Genomic DNA, 16,638 nt, shown 5'->3' on the forward strand with positions numbered 1-16,638 from the left:
ATCTTGCACAGATAAGACGCAGGAGAGAGCTTAATTAAATAAGTTTATTGTCTAATGTTTACACTTGGTACATTGCCGCTGTAAACTGCGGCAACATAAATTTTCAGCAGGAACTCTGCCTTCCCCCCTGCTTTGCCTTCTATGAACACTGCTTTAGGAATCTGCCCTTGTTCTTTAGAATCACAAAAGCAAAGTGGACATGAAGTTTCGGTGGCACAGTTATCACAAGTACATGTTTAAAACAAAACTACGGGGCTGACTTGCCAGCATGACAGCAGCTACCACGCTGCCGCCCAGCAAGCCCAGGGCAAGAAACGGAAGCGCTCTGGGCCTTGCAACGCAGCCATCCACCACAGAACCAGTTCACGGGTGAGATGAGTATCAGTCTGGGGTAGAATGTTTGCTCGTCCACCCTCGGAGCTAAGAGAAAGGTGCCTCAGTGGAGATACCGCAAAGGAATAAGAAGGGCTGAGTTCAGTGGTGGGGAAATGCAAGTTAAAAAAGTATAAAAAAATTCATGTAAAATACAGGCTACAAATAAATTCTGTCAAGAATACTGGCATGTGGCAATCTGAACTCAGATTTTTTTTTCCTACTAAGACCAGGGAAATAAATTTAACATTTTAATGCTGTGTGCGAAAATGTTTACCAATATCAAACTGATACATTTTACCATCTCACTGTAGTGTTTGAACAGCAAGGTAGATGAATTGGTTTCCAGCATTACAGGCAACACTAGATATACTTAAACAAGATAATGTAAACTTTATTCTTAAGGCAGCTGGTACTGATGCTGCACACAGGCATTGCTCAATGCCCATTATAATAATGGGACATGTAGCACTTTAAAACAAGTAAAAAGAAAATAGCATTATTGGACTAAATGATGCATGTTGTCAAAATACTTTCCCTTTCACACAAACCATGAAATATTTGGACATCTAGAAAAATAGTGCACCTACTCCTCCAACTTCAGCCTGTTCTTTTACAAAGATTTCAAAATACTGATAGATAATGGTGACTGCAAGCAGAATGCCAGTGCCTGACCCGATGGCTCCAAGGAAGTCAGCTAATACTGAAAGGGCACCAATGCACAAACCACCAAATGCAGCCGCTGTAGGGATATACCTGTAACAAAAAATGCATTCATAATCATTCCTCTTCATCCAAGGGCCTAGCGATACATCTACTACTGAAAAAAAAAAAAACAGTCAATGTATTTAGAGAACTTCTGAGCTGCAGCAGCAACTCTGCCATAAACTCTTACAATCTTCTAAGCTGTATGTACACAAAGTAGAAACTAAAATAAATATTCACTGATAAAAAAGCTATGTGAATTGTTAAACACTGGCAAAGTTTTTTAATTAATAGTATAATAATTTTGTATATACACATGGTATATAACCTCCACAGGACCAAGAACAACTGCTTTGACATTGAAATGCTGTATAAATGTAGTGATAAATCTGCCTTTCCATATAGATCTGCAGGCTTTACATATTGCAGAGAACACCACTATTGTAGTATCTTCTTAGTTCAGCAATAGTAAATTAAGCACCTGTAAAAATCAAGGTATCTTCCTTTTACAAACATGGAAGAGATTCATCCCAAATTTCTGCATTATCTTCTGCTGAAACAAAAGACACCGTAGGATAATCTCTTAATTACTGCTATAAACATCTTTCACCCCACCAGGAAGGCAGACAGTTGAATGGGAAAAATCTTGAGATTTGCAGTGGAAACAAGAGTCCAATTTTTCAGAGAGTATCTGCTCTAGTTCACACCTCCCCAGTCCAACTCTTAACCACCCAGTACAGCAGCACTGTGGGAAGCTAGAATTTTCTTACCTGTTGAGCTCATGAACCATTGAGGTATCCCTGTGGCCTCTCATCACCATTTGTTGTTCTTTGAGTTGCTTGGCAACCTGCAGAAACATAATTTTTTGAAACTACTGCAGTGTTTCATAATCAGCTGATATTTAGTCAGAGTAATAACTGTGATCAGTTAGAAACTAGTCAGTTCTAAATTAGAGGCAACATCTGAACACATAATAATTAGGCACATTCACCAGAACACCTACATCTTTTGCTGATGATCCAGACACCTCAATCCAAGTTTTTGAGAAGAATGCACAGGATCCCAGCATAAAAATTATGTAAACTATTACATGGACAGGATCCTCAAATATTGCACCCATGGATTCTGGGGGGGACAAATAGTAGCAGAGGCCACCAACAGGATAAGACCGAGCAGGGCCACCACCACTGACATCCTATGAAAGGGGAAGAAAAAGGCAATTCGTTATTTCTCACAGATGTCTCACATTCCTATCCTACATTTATGGAGGAATTCCTCTGCAATGTTTAAAACAGCATCTACATATGAGTGTTAAAAAGTAAGTTTTTCAGTTTTCTACTGGTTAAATATCAAAAGTTTTAAAACAAAGTCGTATATAAATATATATGTATTTATATAAAAAGTGGTAAAATACTTACCGCCCACTGTCCTAATAAGTTTACCAAGAAGTTGCCACTAAAACGAACAGACAACATCTGGGAAATAACATAGAGGTTTGAAACTAAGGCAGACTGCAGAATGATGGGAATGTTGGAGGTATAAAAGAGCTTGATAGGATAGCTACTGTATTGTCCACGGTATCGTGCAGACTTGATAGGTAAATCAACACGAAATCCCTAAGGGAAAGAACACAAATGCACCAAGTTTATTTCTAAAACAGAAGGTTCTCCTAGCATGCTTAAAAGCTATTCCTGAAGACAGTTTTTGCTAGATAAATAAGGAGTGCAAGGTATGGAACAGTAAAGCCCAAAGGCCTCTGCTACAATCGGGATTACAGATTTTACAGATTTCTAAGTATTACTGCTTGGTTGTATTACATTCTTTTTACATAAACATCATCTCTCTTCTGCTTAATGGTACTCCTCTAAAATACATTTACTTTGTAGCATAGGGCTTGATAAAAACCTTTAAGGGCTTTTAACTAGTCAATATCAGCAGATTTCAGTATTTGTAAGCCCGGCCTTCTGTTTTAGGGGTTAGATTTCTATCTGAGTAGGCCCAAGAAAAGCCTCATTTAAAAAACAGAGAATTCCAATTTTTTGCCAGCACTCAGTCCCAAAAGCTTTTTTAAAAAATGACATTTAAAAAAAAAAAAAAACACCATATGGATCTCCTTTAGCATCCATTTTTAACATATACTCAAATTTAAAAACAAAGGGCTGAATATTTAGAGAAAAAATAAGAGAAAAAACTACGCATTAACTGCACTGTTGCTCTCCAGAACAAATCTATATCATGCAGACCCCAAAGAAGCAAGGTTCTCTAGCTCTGTCCGAAAGTATTCTTAACTATGAATATTCAAGTATATTATTTCTATAATAAACACACTGCAGTCCCAGAAGCCAGTTTTAATAAAAATAGACTCATAGTGGGTGTGTCCCATAACAGATGCTCTTGTGAGATTACATCACTACCTGAGTAAAAGTCCTTCTGGCTACAAAATTTTAACAGCTGTACTGTCACAGAGTTATGTTACTGAAGTAACAGTATTGAAAGAAAAAAAAAAAAGGAATGAAGAAAGTTCCTTACTCAAAGCTAGGGTACTTCAGTTATTCTAGTTCAACTTTTGCAATAATTTTTTGCTCGATGAATGCAGCATCTAGAGTCCATGCACTTCATAAGCTATTTCAGCCCTGCTACGAGGAATTTTTCATTTTACCTGGAAATATATAACTACTGCAAACACAAATACTGTAGCAATCAGATTCATGAGATTGGGCAAATTCTGTCGGTAGAAGGCCTCCCGCAACGCCCGGACTTTGTCAGTTCGTGTAGCCAGAAGATGGAACAATGCGATCACAGCGCCCTCAAACTCCGTTCCTGCATACAGCAACAAAAGTAAAAGAAATTTAAGACTTCCAAAAGGAAGATATGATTCTGTTTTAGTTTAAAGATCTGGCTTTAATTTACAGTTTTAAAAATTACACACATATATAATCAGATATAATAAGACAGAAATCCTGTTACAACAAATATATCACAACCTAGGAGTCTCTTTTTTGTAGAATTTAGCATTTAGTTTGTAGAATTTAGAATCATCTATCAAATACTATTACTGATAAAAAAACTAGAATTCTCACACACATGGAAAAAACACACTCTTTTTCTTTTATTTTCTGGGGGCATGGGGAAGACAGAAAGTAAAAATGATAAAAGAGAAGAAAAGTACCTACAGAAAAGTAATAAAGCACAATAAACAAAAGTGCTAGAAATCAGAGATGAAAATTAAAGCAAAGGAAAAACAGGGCTCAGGATTTCAAATATACACATTAAACTACTAAACTTTTTGATGCAGGTACAGGTTGTATCTTAATTTGGTATGTCCATGGTCTCAAGACAACCAGATATTGTCAAAGAATGGCCGAGAAACCGAGAGATGGTACTCTCTGACATATCAAAGAGGCTTAGAGTAATTTGGAGGCACTAGCTATAGAAGTATCCTGTAGTCACAGACAACAGTTGGATCATAAAAAACTCTCCTAAACAAACAGAATCTAATATCTAATCTAATATCAGGAATAGAAAATTTCTAAATTATGCTAAAATAAGATGGAATTGCAAAAATCTTCAGCCAAGGGGCTGTTGTTTCCATTTTAACTACTGCAAATCAAGTCAAAGGCGAGTGTATGGCTTATTAATCTTCAGGTAGTTATTCTATTAAGTCGGACGACATTTTCACCTTCAGTGTTAGACAACTGATTTTAAGGGCTGATTGTCGCACATTAAAATAACTTTTTTGATAAGCATCCGATAAATATCTGATAAACTTTATGTGTCGTATACATCCACCGAAACATGCTGTAACTAATTGTAACAGCACACGTACCTCTGCCAGTGTTAATGGTAGTGGGACTAAAAGCCTTCCAGACGATGGTTTCACAGATGTTGGTAGCAATAAACAGGGAAATACCAGATCCCAAGCCGTAACCTTTCTGTAGCAACTCATCTAACAGCAGCACAATCAAACCAGCAACAAACAGCTGGGGGAGAAGAAACAAGACTGAGCAGAAACAAGAATAAATCAAGTCAAGAATTAATTCCCTGCTTCAGTGTTTTCATGATATTGGAGAGACTGATCATTAGGCATTTAATCTAAGTATCGCTAAAGAGTACTCTTGCCCTCTCACGTACACATGGCTACATCTCACCTTGCAATAATTTCTGTGACTTCAATGCTGATGCTAGCAAACAAACAGTTACTCAGTAAATGCTTTCTTCAAAAAAAGTATTTAAGTCTGTGCATTTACTGCTTTGCCCTACAGGATAATGTCTCAAAGCTGCATCTGCACCCTTTAATCACAAGTCCTCTGTGGTACTTAATATTAGCAGGTGCTTTCAAAGTCTATTAATTCCTGTATTTGGAATCAAACAGCCACTCCGATCTGAAACATTTGTGATATTAATTATCTCAACTTTCTCCTCCCTTACGAAAGATTTAGAATTTCTCATACGTATTTATAAATAGAGAGAAAGGATGATGCTTCAGAGTATTAAAAATAATCAAATAAATAAAAGCCAACCAGACATGGAAAGATACAAGTTGGGTTTTTTTTTCCCCCTCCAGCTATACTGTAGCTAACCAGTCCCAGTTACACACAAAATAGCTCATTACGAACCTGAATTATAATAAGAAGACAAATTCCAGCACCCATTTCAGCAGGATCTCCATACATTCCAGTCATAACATACACAATGGCTTGCCCAATGGTAATAATCATCCCAAATACTAAAACAAGAGAGAAAGCAAATCCTTTAAAAATATCTTCTGAATTCACCTAAATAATAAAGAAATCTCACATCTAGTATTTTACTTCAGCAGGCTGCTTTCCCAAGAATAAAAATATGCTTATTAATTTTAACCAGAACACTGCTTACATTTCTGGGCTCCATTGAACAAGGCTCTGTCTTTCGGAGTATCACCAACTTCAATGATTTTTGCTCCAGCTAGCAGCTGCATTATCAAACCAGATGTCACAATCGGTGAAATACCTAATTCCATCAACGTACCTGAACAGGAAGAAAAATTAATACAATTGCAATTCAAGAATCTCTCCTAAGGGATTACACACTGAGGATATTAGGCCTGTTGAAAGGTTTCTGACCTACAGAGAACATTTTTCATAACCCTTCAAACATGTATATTCAAATACTGGGATAATCAAAAAAAAAATCCTCTCCTCACACGAAGGGTACTGTGTTAAAATCTGTGATTTTGAAGGCAGCATGAGAAATATATATAGCCTTTCACTTTAAATATTTTTGTGAAACTGTGCTAACACTGAAGTTTGACGCACATTGAAGCTAAGCAAGTTACATAGCTAGCTTTTTGATATATCACATCAAGGAAGCTTTCACTGGAAAAAGCCTTCTCACTGGTTGTCTACTCTGTCACCGCTTCAACTGCAACCATCACATTTTCAAAGTTTAGCTGTGAAGATCACAAGAAAGGTGTTGCAGATCCACAGTAGCTGATATGCCACTCTCAGAATCACTGCCTCTAGTTAAAAGCATAGGAGTTTAGGATTAAACCAATCCTTAACAAAAAAAAAGCATGTCATTAAGATGCTCTACTCTGACATCCTACTGACTGGCATAATGTCACCTAGGTATCAACCTTCCAGTGGTATACAACTTAATCAGGAAGGTACGACTTCATAAAACACTACTTCTGCAGCATGTGCTCATGTACCAGAAAATCTGCCTGTTTTTTCCCCCACATACTTCACCTATGTGGAGCAGAATTCATTTTGCCTGCATCCTCAGACTGTCACACCTACAACACCAGCACTACCACCAAATACTATAATTCAGATATATTCCCAGCAAGATCTTGTTCAAGTACTGATATCTCCTGCAGTTATATTATAAAGTGTTATGGAAGCAGAACAGAATCGCTACTCAAAGCAACTAAAACCAGGGAGAAAAAGCCCATCTTCTGCCTGAATAAAATACTCTCCCACCTTAATACAGAAACATTCCTCCGCCTGATCTTTTTAGTGCAACAGTGTTACAAAAAAAGATCACTTTTGAAACTTAATTTATCCTTCAGTAAATTAGAGAAAAATCTCTTCTGTCTGAAGATGTTGCAATTTTAGAAAAACAAAATACTGAAAATGTGGGTGAAAGTTAAGAAGCTAAACTAGTAAGTGATCAATCTTTCCAACATTTCCCAAGCTGGAACTTTAAATCTAAGAAAAAAAAAGTTTGTGTGAGGACACATTTCAAAAGTTTAATATTAAATTAAGCCAAATCAAATTACGTTTTAACCATCTTTTACATGTTCACTCAAGGGACATAACTTCAGAAGAAATACATTGCAGTACCCACCAGGAAGAATTAGATGAGAATCAGCTTACAATTATTTTGAACTCTGAATACTTAAGCATAACTCTGCTCTTACTTGTAGCATATTTGTGATCTATCATAAATTTATCAGCAAAATTATGAACAAAAAAGTATTTAGCCACTGCAAGCTGGAGAATTAGTGACATGGGAAGCAAGGCCTGAAGGGTCCTGTGGAAGATCAAGAAGTAGAAAAAGGATATTCATAGCTGATCAGACTAGAAGCTTATGTATCCTCACAGTCCACCTCTGAACAGGGCCCCTTCTTCGGGGGAAGTGTCACTCTGTCCCTTTTCCCCATATATTAATAACTTACTCAGAAGCTGCATCTTGTGACTTCTGCCACTATTCTGTGTTAGATCTGCTGCTTAATAATCACACTGGCTGCCCCTTCCTCGTTATACTATGAGAAAAAGTGATTATCCATCCACATTCACTTTTTTTCCCAGAGATCAAGATTTCAAAGACATTTGGGACATAACACATTATATGATGAAGAAACCTTATTTATTTAGGATCTCTTTCTATACATTAACTCCTACCTTAGATTTGCCCTGTTGTCTTTTCCTGAGTGTTTTCTAGATCCACTATGTCCTTCGTGGGATGGTAGATTAGAACTGCATGCAATATTCAATTTGTGGCACCCTATGGATTTATACAGACATTTCTTTGTATCCTTTCAACAGTTCTTAATCCGTTAGCAGGTCTTCCCTCTTATCCCACAACAGTTTAATTTCCTGAAGAGTCTTTGATAAGTAATTTAAAGTCCAGTGTTTTTAAGCACCTCCCCTCCTGTCTGGAGTCTTCTTTTCATTTCAACTACCAAATTCCTCATTTAAAGGTTTTTTTTTTTTTTTTTTAAAGTATGATCGCATTGATTTTTTTCTTTTCTTATCACAATGTAAAATGTGAAAACATTAAAATCATGATCATATTCTGGTTCTTTCTTACTTGCATCTCAGAGTCTACATACTGCTCAGTACCGAATCAAATGTGTCGTCTCTCAAGGGAATCTCTACTTTTCCAACAAGCAAGAAAATTAGTATATCAGAAATATTAGTCTTCATTTCACATCCTATCATGACATCTACTCAGTCAATTTAGGTGTAAATTAACTTTCCCACTCCCCTTTTCTGTTACCTTCACAGCCTTTCTAGTCTTTTCTTGGCCACTATCCCCATTCTGGTTGCATAATGGATAGTATATTTCGTATCACATGCTACTATTGAGACACAGAATTTTTATATACCAATTCTGCAATAAAGTTTGAAACAGCTAAATTATTTACCTGAATATATTACCTTACCAGTATGACCCACTCTGCCGTTCCTAAATAATTTGTACTTTCACATTAGAGGCTGTCACTGATTTTCTTGCTTCCAAACAATTTTCTAAGACACAGATGAGGTCAGCATTCTCATTTAAAGCCACGCATGCTAGGTCACCCATCTTAGCTTTAGACTTCTAGCATTAGTACAAAAGTTCTTATAAATTTGGTTGGGGTCCAGTTGTCTATTTTTAAATAAGTTAGTTTGATCTCGCTAAAGGTAAACTGTAAGACCGAACACCTCTGCCCTTAGCTTTCCCACCTGTAAAATTACTCACCCATAACATTGCCAAAATATTATGAGGCATAATTGACCAGCAAGTGCAAGGTGTTTTCTAGTCGAGGCTCTCACAGTGCACGCTACTGCTGTTCGTTAGTTGGGGTGAGAGGAAGACACTGTCCCACATATTAATCAGAAAAAGATGGCTCTACAGTTTGAAACAGAATTAGCCCTAAAGTTGAGAATTAAAATGAATCTCATTTACACGTCAAAGAAGATCCCGTTCCTAAGATAAAGTATTCCTCAGATATCAGTCATTTATGAACACAAAGCATTACACCTGTGGTAAGCACTTTACGAAGTGTTTCAACAAGACATCTGGGTGTACGACATTTAATACTTCAAGATCAATTTAACAGCCAACGATTTTTATTCCAGTCTGTTTATGCTCATGCAAAACAGAGAAGAAAGAACTGATCTACTAACCTCTGTTTGATGCAAGAATGACTCGCATCCAATAGAAAGGATCTGCAGAGTCTGATGACATGATTCCAAACAAAGGTATCTGTTCAAGCACACAGCGGTATTAAGCATATATACAAAGACAGCTTGCCTTAATCCAAGAACCTAAACCTGTAATGACTCAACTGTTATACTGTTTAGGATAATTTATTCCAACTTTTTTTTTCTTAATTAAACCAGAATATACACTAACATAGATACTGACACCATCTATTTTAATCCTCCAACTGGGGGACTCCAGACTCAGAGGTCTAAACTACGGAACCTAAGATTCCTCTATGGAAAAAAGCAGAAATCTCTACAAAGGAGATTCAAAGCACATTAGCCAGATTACTAAAGGTGAAGATGTGAATGCCTGTCAGATGCAGCTAGGGAGTAATACAAACCCCTAAAGAAAACAGAAAAAGCATAAAATAAATAGGTTAGCTACCACAAATCATTAAGACCCTAAAAACTTTATACAATAGACCGTTATTTATTTCACCAACATTTCTGTAGCAATTTTGAGTTTTAGAAAAATAAAGCAGAGAGTAACAAAGCATTTTTAAGAAGACAGAAAAAAGCATTAAATTTTAATGGTTCTAAACATTTCTTTTCAACACAAATTAAAGATGTAGCATAAACTTCAATGTATGTATCTTTCTAAGCTTCTAAAGTCTTCTTAATTAGGAAAACGGCATACTGGGAGTGCAGGCAATCCAAAATCTATGTTTTTCTAGATTACGGCACTCTAGTCTGCACTATCTGATTTCCTATTCACCTACTATAATCTTTCATATAGATTCAAAGTCTTAACTATGCATAGATCCAGCAGCTAGGAAACACAAATAAAATACACGTTCTTCTATCTCCAGATACACAAAAACAGGTATGTACGAGAGCTGCTTTTTAGCCTTTCAATAGCCATTCACTGTTCTAAACATCAAAATTCTTAAACTACTGCTCCAGAGTCTGACTATAAAGTGTAAATTCAAGTTAATAAATATAAACTAAAAGGTTGATTCTGGAGATACAAGGTTCTTTTTAAATGATCTAAGAGGACTAAATGTTCTTTAAAAAAAAAATCAAGTAATATATAGATATTAATTTTGTGCAATATGTAAGTACTCTTTAAAAAACAATACTATCCATTTATAACCCAAGTACAGGTTCTAGGAACTCTTGCAACTATGAGTAATAAAGATTATGGAAATCTTTACAAAGATCTGTATTTTGGGGGGTTTTAGCTAACATTTGTCAGTACTTTCACAAAGATCATGTTCTAAATGTCAACTTAAATACTTCAGAAAAACATCTTCCTGCCACCTTTACAACACATGAGCTTGTTCAAGAGGAATCAAGTAAAAGCACTCGCTTCTACTTCATTTTCAAACTTGTCACTGCTAACACTATATAACTGAAACTGTTAGGTCAACATAAAACAAGAATTTCTCACACTTTTAGCAAATATTTATATACACAGAGCATATTTTATAGACACATTTTGCATGTTTTATATGCACAGAATGTATCCTCTCTGTAACACACAAAAAATATCAGTACCTACCTGGCAGCATACTAAGAAAATGAAGAGTGTGATAGCCGTCCATAGTACCTTCTCTCTGAACTGGATCTAAGGACCAGAATGTAGATAGCGATTAATGGGTTCATTTTATCTATAATTTTCACTCTACTACCATATTAGTACTAAATGTTACATCATTCAGAATTAAAGGTGAACATATTAAACCAGAAAGCATCATTTCTCATTACAAGTTATTTTTAATAAGATTTTCAGATCTTATACAGAGAGACACTCATGGAGCTTCTGTGTAGTCAAAGAAAACTTATAGGAGATCTAGCAGTGCACCTGACATTGAGTTATTAAAACATATTTTATCTATAATAATCTAACAAAGTGAGTATTTATAGAAAAACACCACCGTGAGCTACAAATACAGACAAACCAGAACAAACTTGAAAGATTAATTCAAAAAAAGAAAAATCTTATCTTCAGTGATTCTAACTCTTGGTTTCAACAGATTGGAGCCATTATTTTGTAATGCTGGAAGTTATTAGACTAAAGTACTATAAAGTGTTGAAAGAGATTTAACTGCAGTGAAGGCAAGTGATAAAAGAACCAGAAGAACCATGAGTTTTGAATAGTAATTTGAAATATTTAGAATGAAGTTAAGAGGAAGCTTAAATTCACCATGATGTTCATGGACACAAATTGCAAAGTAATTTTTAAACCTTTTTCTTCCAAAATATTTCTAGCTATGTAAATCGCATATTACTTTTAAAAGACTGTCAGATCAATGATCATCAGTCACTAATATATGGAAGAGAATCTCAGGGTCAGAACAGTTGAGACAGAATACTGTAACTAGTTCCAGGTGCAAGAATAGAAATCTATTTTCTAATCAGGAGAATACTCAAAGCCTGAGACGGAAGGAAACACACTTGAAGAGACCAAGAGAGCTAAGATCAGTGTTATGTTCAAGCTCGCGCCTCTCCTCCACAGGGTTATCCCATACACTGGGAAAAGTGTGTTCACTGTAGCCAAGAGCTCAGCAGTTACTAAAATGTGACATGAACTAACACGTAAGATAGAAACAGCAGAAGTACTAGCTTTCTGCCTCCAGCCACTGAATCTGCCTGCAGAGAAGTAACAAGAAAAAAGATTAGTGCCTCGTTTCATAGGTCCTGAACATCCTCAAATGACAAGATAAGAACTGACGCAGCAGTGCAACTTCTTAAGATAGCCCAGGAAAATAAATAGTTTGTATCTTTATAATTAAAAGCACATACTTAGAAGCAAAACATCTCAGTAATTTAATGTATTTACTGATACAGCCTCACTCTTTTAAAAGAGGCCAGATGATAAAAATACTTAGAGTACAAAGTTAAAAAAAAAAAAAAGATAATGACAGCAGCAAATAAACCCAAACTGTATCTTATGCTAGATTTTACACAGCACTAACCCACTTTACCAAGTGCTGTCTGAATTCTAAACTTCAGATTTTAAGTACAGACTTTTAAATACAAAAAATGCTAAACAGAATTAACTCTGCAGCACAACAATTAACCTTAGCTTCTGAGGTATCAGTCTCTTAGGCTCTACAGCCCCTCTGGCTCTCTCTATAGCTATGGTGAACATAAGCATTAGAGAAATTCCGTATCACCCAAATCACACTTCATTCACAAGGAACAGTCCCTGAAGCCGTATGCCAGGAACAGCAAAATATAAATGGGTATCGAGATTACTCAGCCACAAACAATAACGAGCACAGAGACAGTACAGTTCATCATCTGATCAGATCCAATTGGACATCTCATTCCTTCAACATTTTTCTCACAATTTGTGAAAATCAAGTGACTTAAGCACCATCTTCTTGCTGTTCTGAACAGTCTGTTCCATTTCTTAGGGAAGTCTGTGCATACAAGGCAAATACAAACCAATACTAGTAACTACAAAAAGTAGCAATTGCTTCTGTCAACGAACTTAACCAAAACACAAAACTAACACTGCTTAGTGCAAAAAAAATAAAACTTCTGTCATCAAAAATAATGGGAAAAGGATTCAGTGAGAACCCAATTGAAACAAAACTTTATCTTCATTCAACAATCAACAGAAGTTTATAGAAAATAGGGGTTTTTCCTATTTTGATATTTTTGTTTCTTGTCCTGGCCTTAACCAGCCCACTAAAACCATTACTAATGATGGCTACCAATGACAGCTTGCAAGAAAACAGATAATACAGAGGACAGGTTATACAGAATGACCTAGGTCACTCGGGAGGCTATATACAGGCAAGCAACATCATTTAAAATGGTCAGACAAAGGGCTCTTCAGTCTAGGAAAGATGTTCCTGAGCATGTTTTCATCTCAAATTCCTACAGGACTGACAACCAGTAGTCACTGACCTAGAGAGTGAAAAAGAAAGTGACCAAGGAGCAGAATCTCAGCACCTCCTTGGCATCCTTCATCTGCTGATGGAGGACACAGACAGACCAAACCTCTCTTCCTCTCTGACGAATTGAAGGGGAGGAGGGAGAAACAAAGAGAAAACCCACAGATGGCCCTGAGAATTACAGAAACACCAACATCTATAGATTTGTCTTAGCTTATTCACTTCACCAGAGATAGTGGGATAGCTGGATGTAGCCAGAGACGTGTCAGAAACCAGCACCAGAAGACTGCACTAAGGTTCACTGCTGCAGAAACAAAGGTATCTTCCACACAAATCACGTGCATCCTAATCATAGCAAATAGGGGTTGGCTCTGGAGGTTCCTGCTGTGAAGATGCCTTGGTCTGACTGAAATCATTTATTTGGAGACCTGTCCTGAGAGGGAAAGATGCTGGAAGTCAACAAGGAACGACAGATAGGGCAAAGAGCCAAGGAATAAATCCCTATCTTCTTAAATATCAGCCCCAAAGAGGAATAACCAGCAGATTTTGCTGTATCTTTTCCTCTCAATCCACCATACTCCACTATGGTTATTGGCATGAACACCTCTGCAGCCATTCGTGACCTTCCAGAACGCCTCATCAACACAAGGGGATTCTCTTGAAGAGAAGCTATGGTGTCATGCTCTCAGCTATGCATTTTCTTTTAAGACTAAAAATCAGTATTCATCATTTATGGAATGTTCATACTAGTCATGATGGTGAATATTGGGTACATCTGTTATTCTAATTACCACTTTTGTAACCTAGGTGACGTGTGCTTGCTTGAGTCTCTTTAAGCCTCAAATTTGGAAATAAAAAAATGATTTTTTGATAGGGCAAGTATCACCCCAATCTACAGAAATTAATTAATTTTGATCTAGAAAACGCGGAGAGGACTGTGAGGAGGTTCTAGGGCTAAAGGAGCAGACAGAACAGCTCTAACTGAAGTTAGTTCATTGATTTCAGAACAAAGCGGTACATACAGTAGGTAAACAGGGAGTAATTATCTGAAATACCTCACAGATTACTTTCCAACTTCACCAAAGACACATACAGCTATGGGAGTAGAAAATATTATGTAGGAAAGGAAGAACTAAATTTGTGGTTCCTAAATTATGGCAAAAGTCTTTTCAAAGTAATAGGTGAGCCAGCTCAAAGCCTGGAATTGCCACCAGTACTCAAAGCTGTACCCACAGGGAAAAAAAGCTTGAAAACTTTGTTCTGGAATATAAAAACAGATGCAATCATAGGAAGCTGAAACTAAATAAATTTAGCTTAAGAATATGACACTTAAAAAAAACTAGTTAGTATAACTGCCACTGGAACAACCTATCAGAGCTGTCTTACCAGAGTAAGAAACTGATCATCATAGTAATCTTTTACATTAAGATAGATTCCTCCACCCCTCCCTCCAAAAAAGGATATGTCCTACTGTAGGGCCCAATGTCTGTATTTACAGTGGAGTTTGGACTCAAATATCACAACATTTTCTTACCAGTGAACCAGCAAAAGTAAAAATATGATATGGTGCTCACCTTCCTTTCTGGTTTCTGGATTTCAGGTAAAACTGCACAGAATGGTTTAATAACTTCTAAAAATTTAACTGTTCAAAAAAAAAAAAAGAAAAGAAAAGAGGAGAAATATTAATGAACTTGCATACATCCATAAAATTCCATAAAATTTTATTTAACTTCACAAGAGAGAAAATAAAACATAAATAAAAAACACCTGATAGGTGTTAATGAAATAGAATTCACTTAATTCGATGCCTGAAAATTGATGCCCTCTTTTTAAACCAGATCAAAACAGGGCAAAACTGTTTTTAACGTCAGATAGTGATTTGTCCCCTTTTTTCCCCCCCCAAGGCTGGTTTAGCATCATTTTGGATGAGAAGCAGCACTGCACGTATCACCAGAAGTGAACTAAATTATATTCCATCTAAAAATAACTGACCTAGTATCATTCTGTGCTAGTTTAATGCAAAAACAAAGCATGCTGACATCAAAGAGTACCCACACAGACTGACATCTTGTGTTTTGCCAGAAGAACTAAATCTCTAAAATAAAGAAAAATTAGAAATCCTGGTTCAAATCACTGCAGCAATTAATCTGATCAGAACTCTGTGGTATTTACTTCAACTTTTGATGCATCCCTCTTCACAAGCTCTCCTTTAAAAACACCCAAGAGCTCAATACCTTGAGCTCTTCTACAGAAAAAAATCCTGAAACATTGGGGGTTTTTTTGGCGGTCGGTACTCGCACGTTATCCCCAGCCCCAAAAGACAGGGACGGCCACAGAAATCACTCGTCAGTCCCTCTTCAGAAAAACGCGTCCGCTGCACTGCAAACGGAGTTAACTACAGTGTGTGTGGAAGTGTCATTTTTATTCTTATATACTGCACTCTGCCCGGCCGCACGTCTCCTTTATCCATCCATTCCACCCCCTCGCAGACCTCCTCAGCAGATGCGCCTCGCCCCGCAGGAAGCGGCCTTTTAACGAAGGAGATTCAGGCCGGGAGAGAGACCGGCCCCACCGAGCGGTGCCCCCCGGGAAGAGGAGCCCGGCCCGCCCGGGCAGCGCCTCCCTCGCCCGCGGCTCTGGCTCTGGCTCTGCCCCCGGGCCCGGCCCCGGGCCGTACTCACTGCCCATGGCGGCGGGCGGGCGCCTGTCCCGGCCGCTCCAACCGCCGCTCCCGCCCCCCGCGCGCGGCGCGACGCGACGCGCTCCCTCCTCTGCCGCCGCCGCCGCCGCCGCCGGCCGGCGTCCTCACGTGACGCCGGACGCAGGACCCACCCGCGCTCCTCCTCGCGCGCAGGCGCCGCCGCGGACGGCTATGCCTCCCTGAGGGGAGGACGCTGCCCACGCCACGGGGAAAAGAGACATGGCGGCCACGAACGGCACCGGAGCGCCACCCCGCCCCCCTCCGCCGAGCGGCGGGAGCAGGGCCCGCGGAGGGGAGGGGATCGCTGCTGCCGGGCGGGTCAGGCGGTCCCCGGGCGCCTAAAGCGCCTAAGGACCCAAAGGCCCCGCCGTGCCCGGCGCTGGGGCGGGGCGAAGCCGGGGGCGGGGCGTATACCTGGCGGGGCGTATGCCGGGCGGGGCGGGGCGAAGCCGGGGGGGCGGGGCGCGCTCATTTCTGTAACGCTTTTAAAGCAGCTACATCGTTTGCTTTGACTCCTTCAGAAGTGCTGCAGGTTCTGCAGGTCTCTGTTTCCTGT

At 38.4% G+C, this 16,638-nt stretch overlaps 1 protein-coding gene across 5 annotated transcripts; it reads right to left on the reverse strand.

Annotated features, from left to right (window-relative positions):
• Positions 1–30: 30 nt before the first annotated feature.
• Positions 31–16,140, reverse strand: SEC61A2 (SEC61 translocon subunit alpha 2). Of its 5 annotated transcripts, XM_067317214.1 has the most exons (12): positions 16,063–16,140; positions 14,956–15,023; positions 11,035–11,100; positions 9,453–9,531; positions 5,953–6,084; positions 5,694–5,803; positions 4,904–5,057; positions 3,737–3,897; positions 2,496–2,693; positions 2,081–2,272; positions 1,848–1,924; positions 31–1,128 (listed from the first exon to the last, which is right to left on the reverse strand). In XM_067317214.1, the coding sequence occupies exons 1-12, from the start codon at positions 16,067–16,069 to the stop codon at positions 942–944; spliced, it is 1,431 nt and encodes a 476-aa protein (XP_067173315.1). In that variant the 5' UTR covers positions 16,070–16,140; the 3' UTR covers positions 31–941. The 5 variants fall into 5 exon arrangements, with proteins under 5 accessions (XP_067173315.1, XP_067173322.1, XP_067173310.1 ...); XM_067317221.1 differs by lacking the exons at positions 9,453–9,531; positions 16,063–16,140 and adding an exon at positions 15,873–15,947; XM_067317209.1 differs by lacking the exons at positions 14,956–15,023; positions 16,063–16,140 and adding an exon at positions 13,609–13,771.
• Positions 16,141–16,638: the final 498 nt, after the last annotated feature.

Source organism: Apteryx mantelli, chromosome 1, assembly GCF_036417845.1.
Source record: "Apteryx mantelli isolate bAptMan1 chromosome 1, bAptMan1.hap1, whole genome shotgun sequence".
In the NCBI taxonomy this organism is placed as follows: Eukaryota; Metazoa; Chordata; class Aves; order Apterygiformes; family Apterygidae; genus Apteryx; species Apteryx mantelli.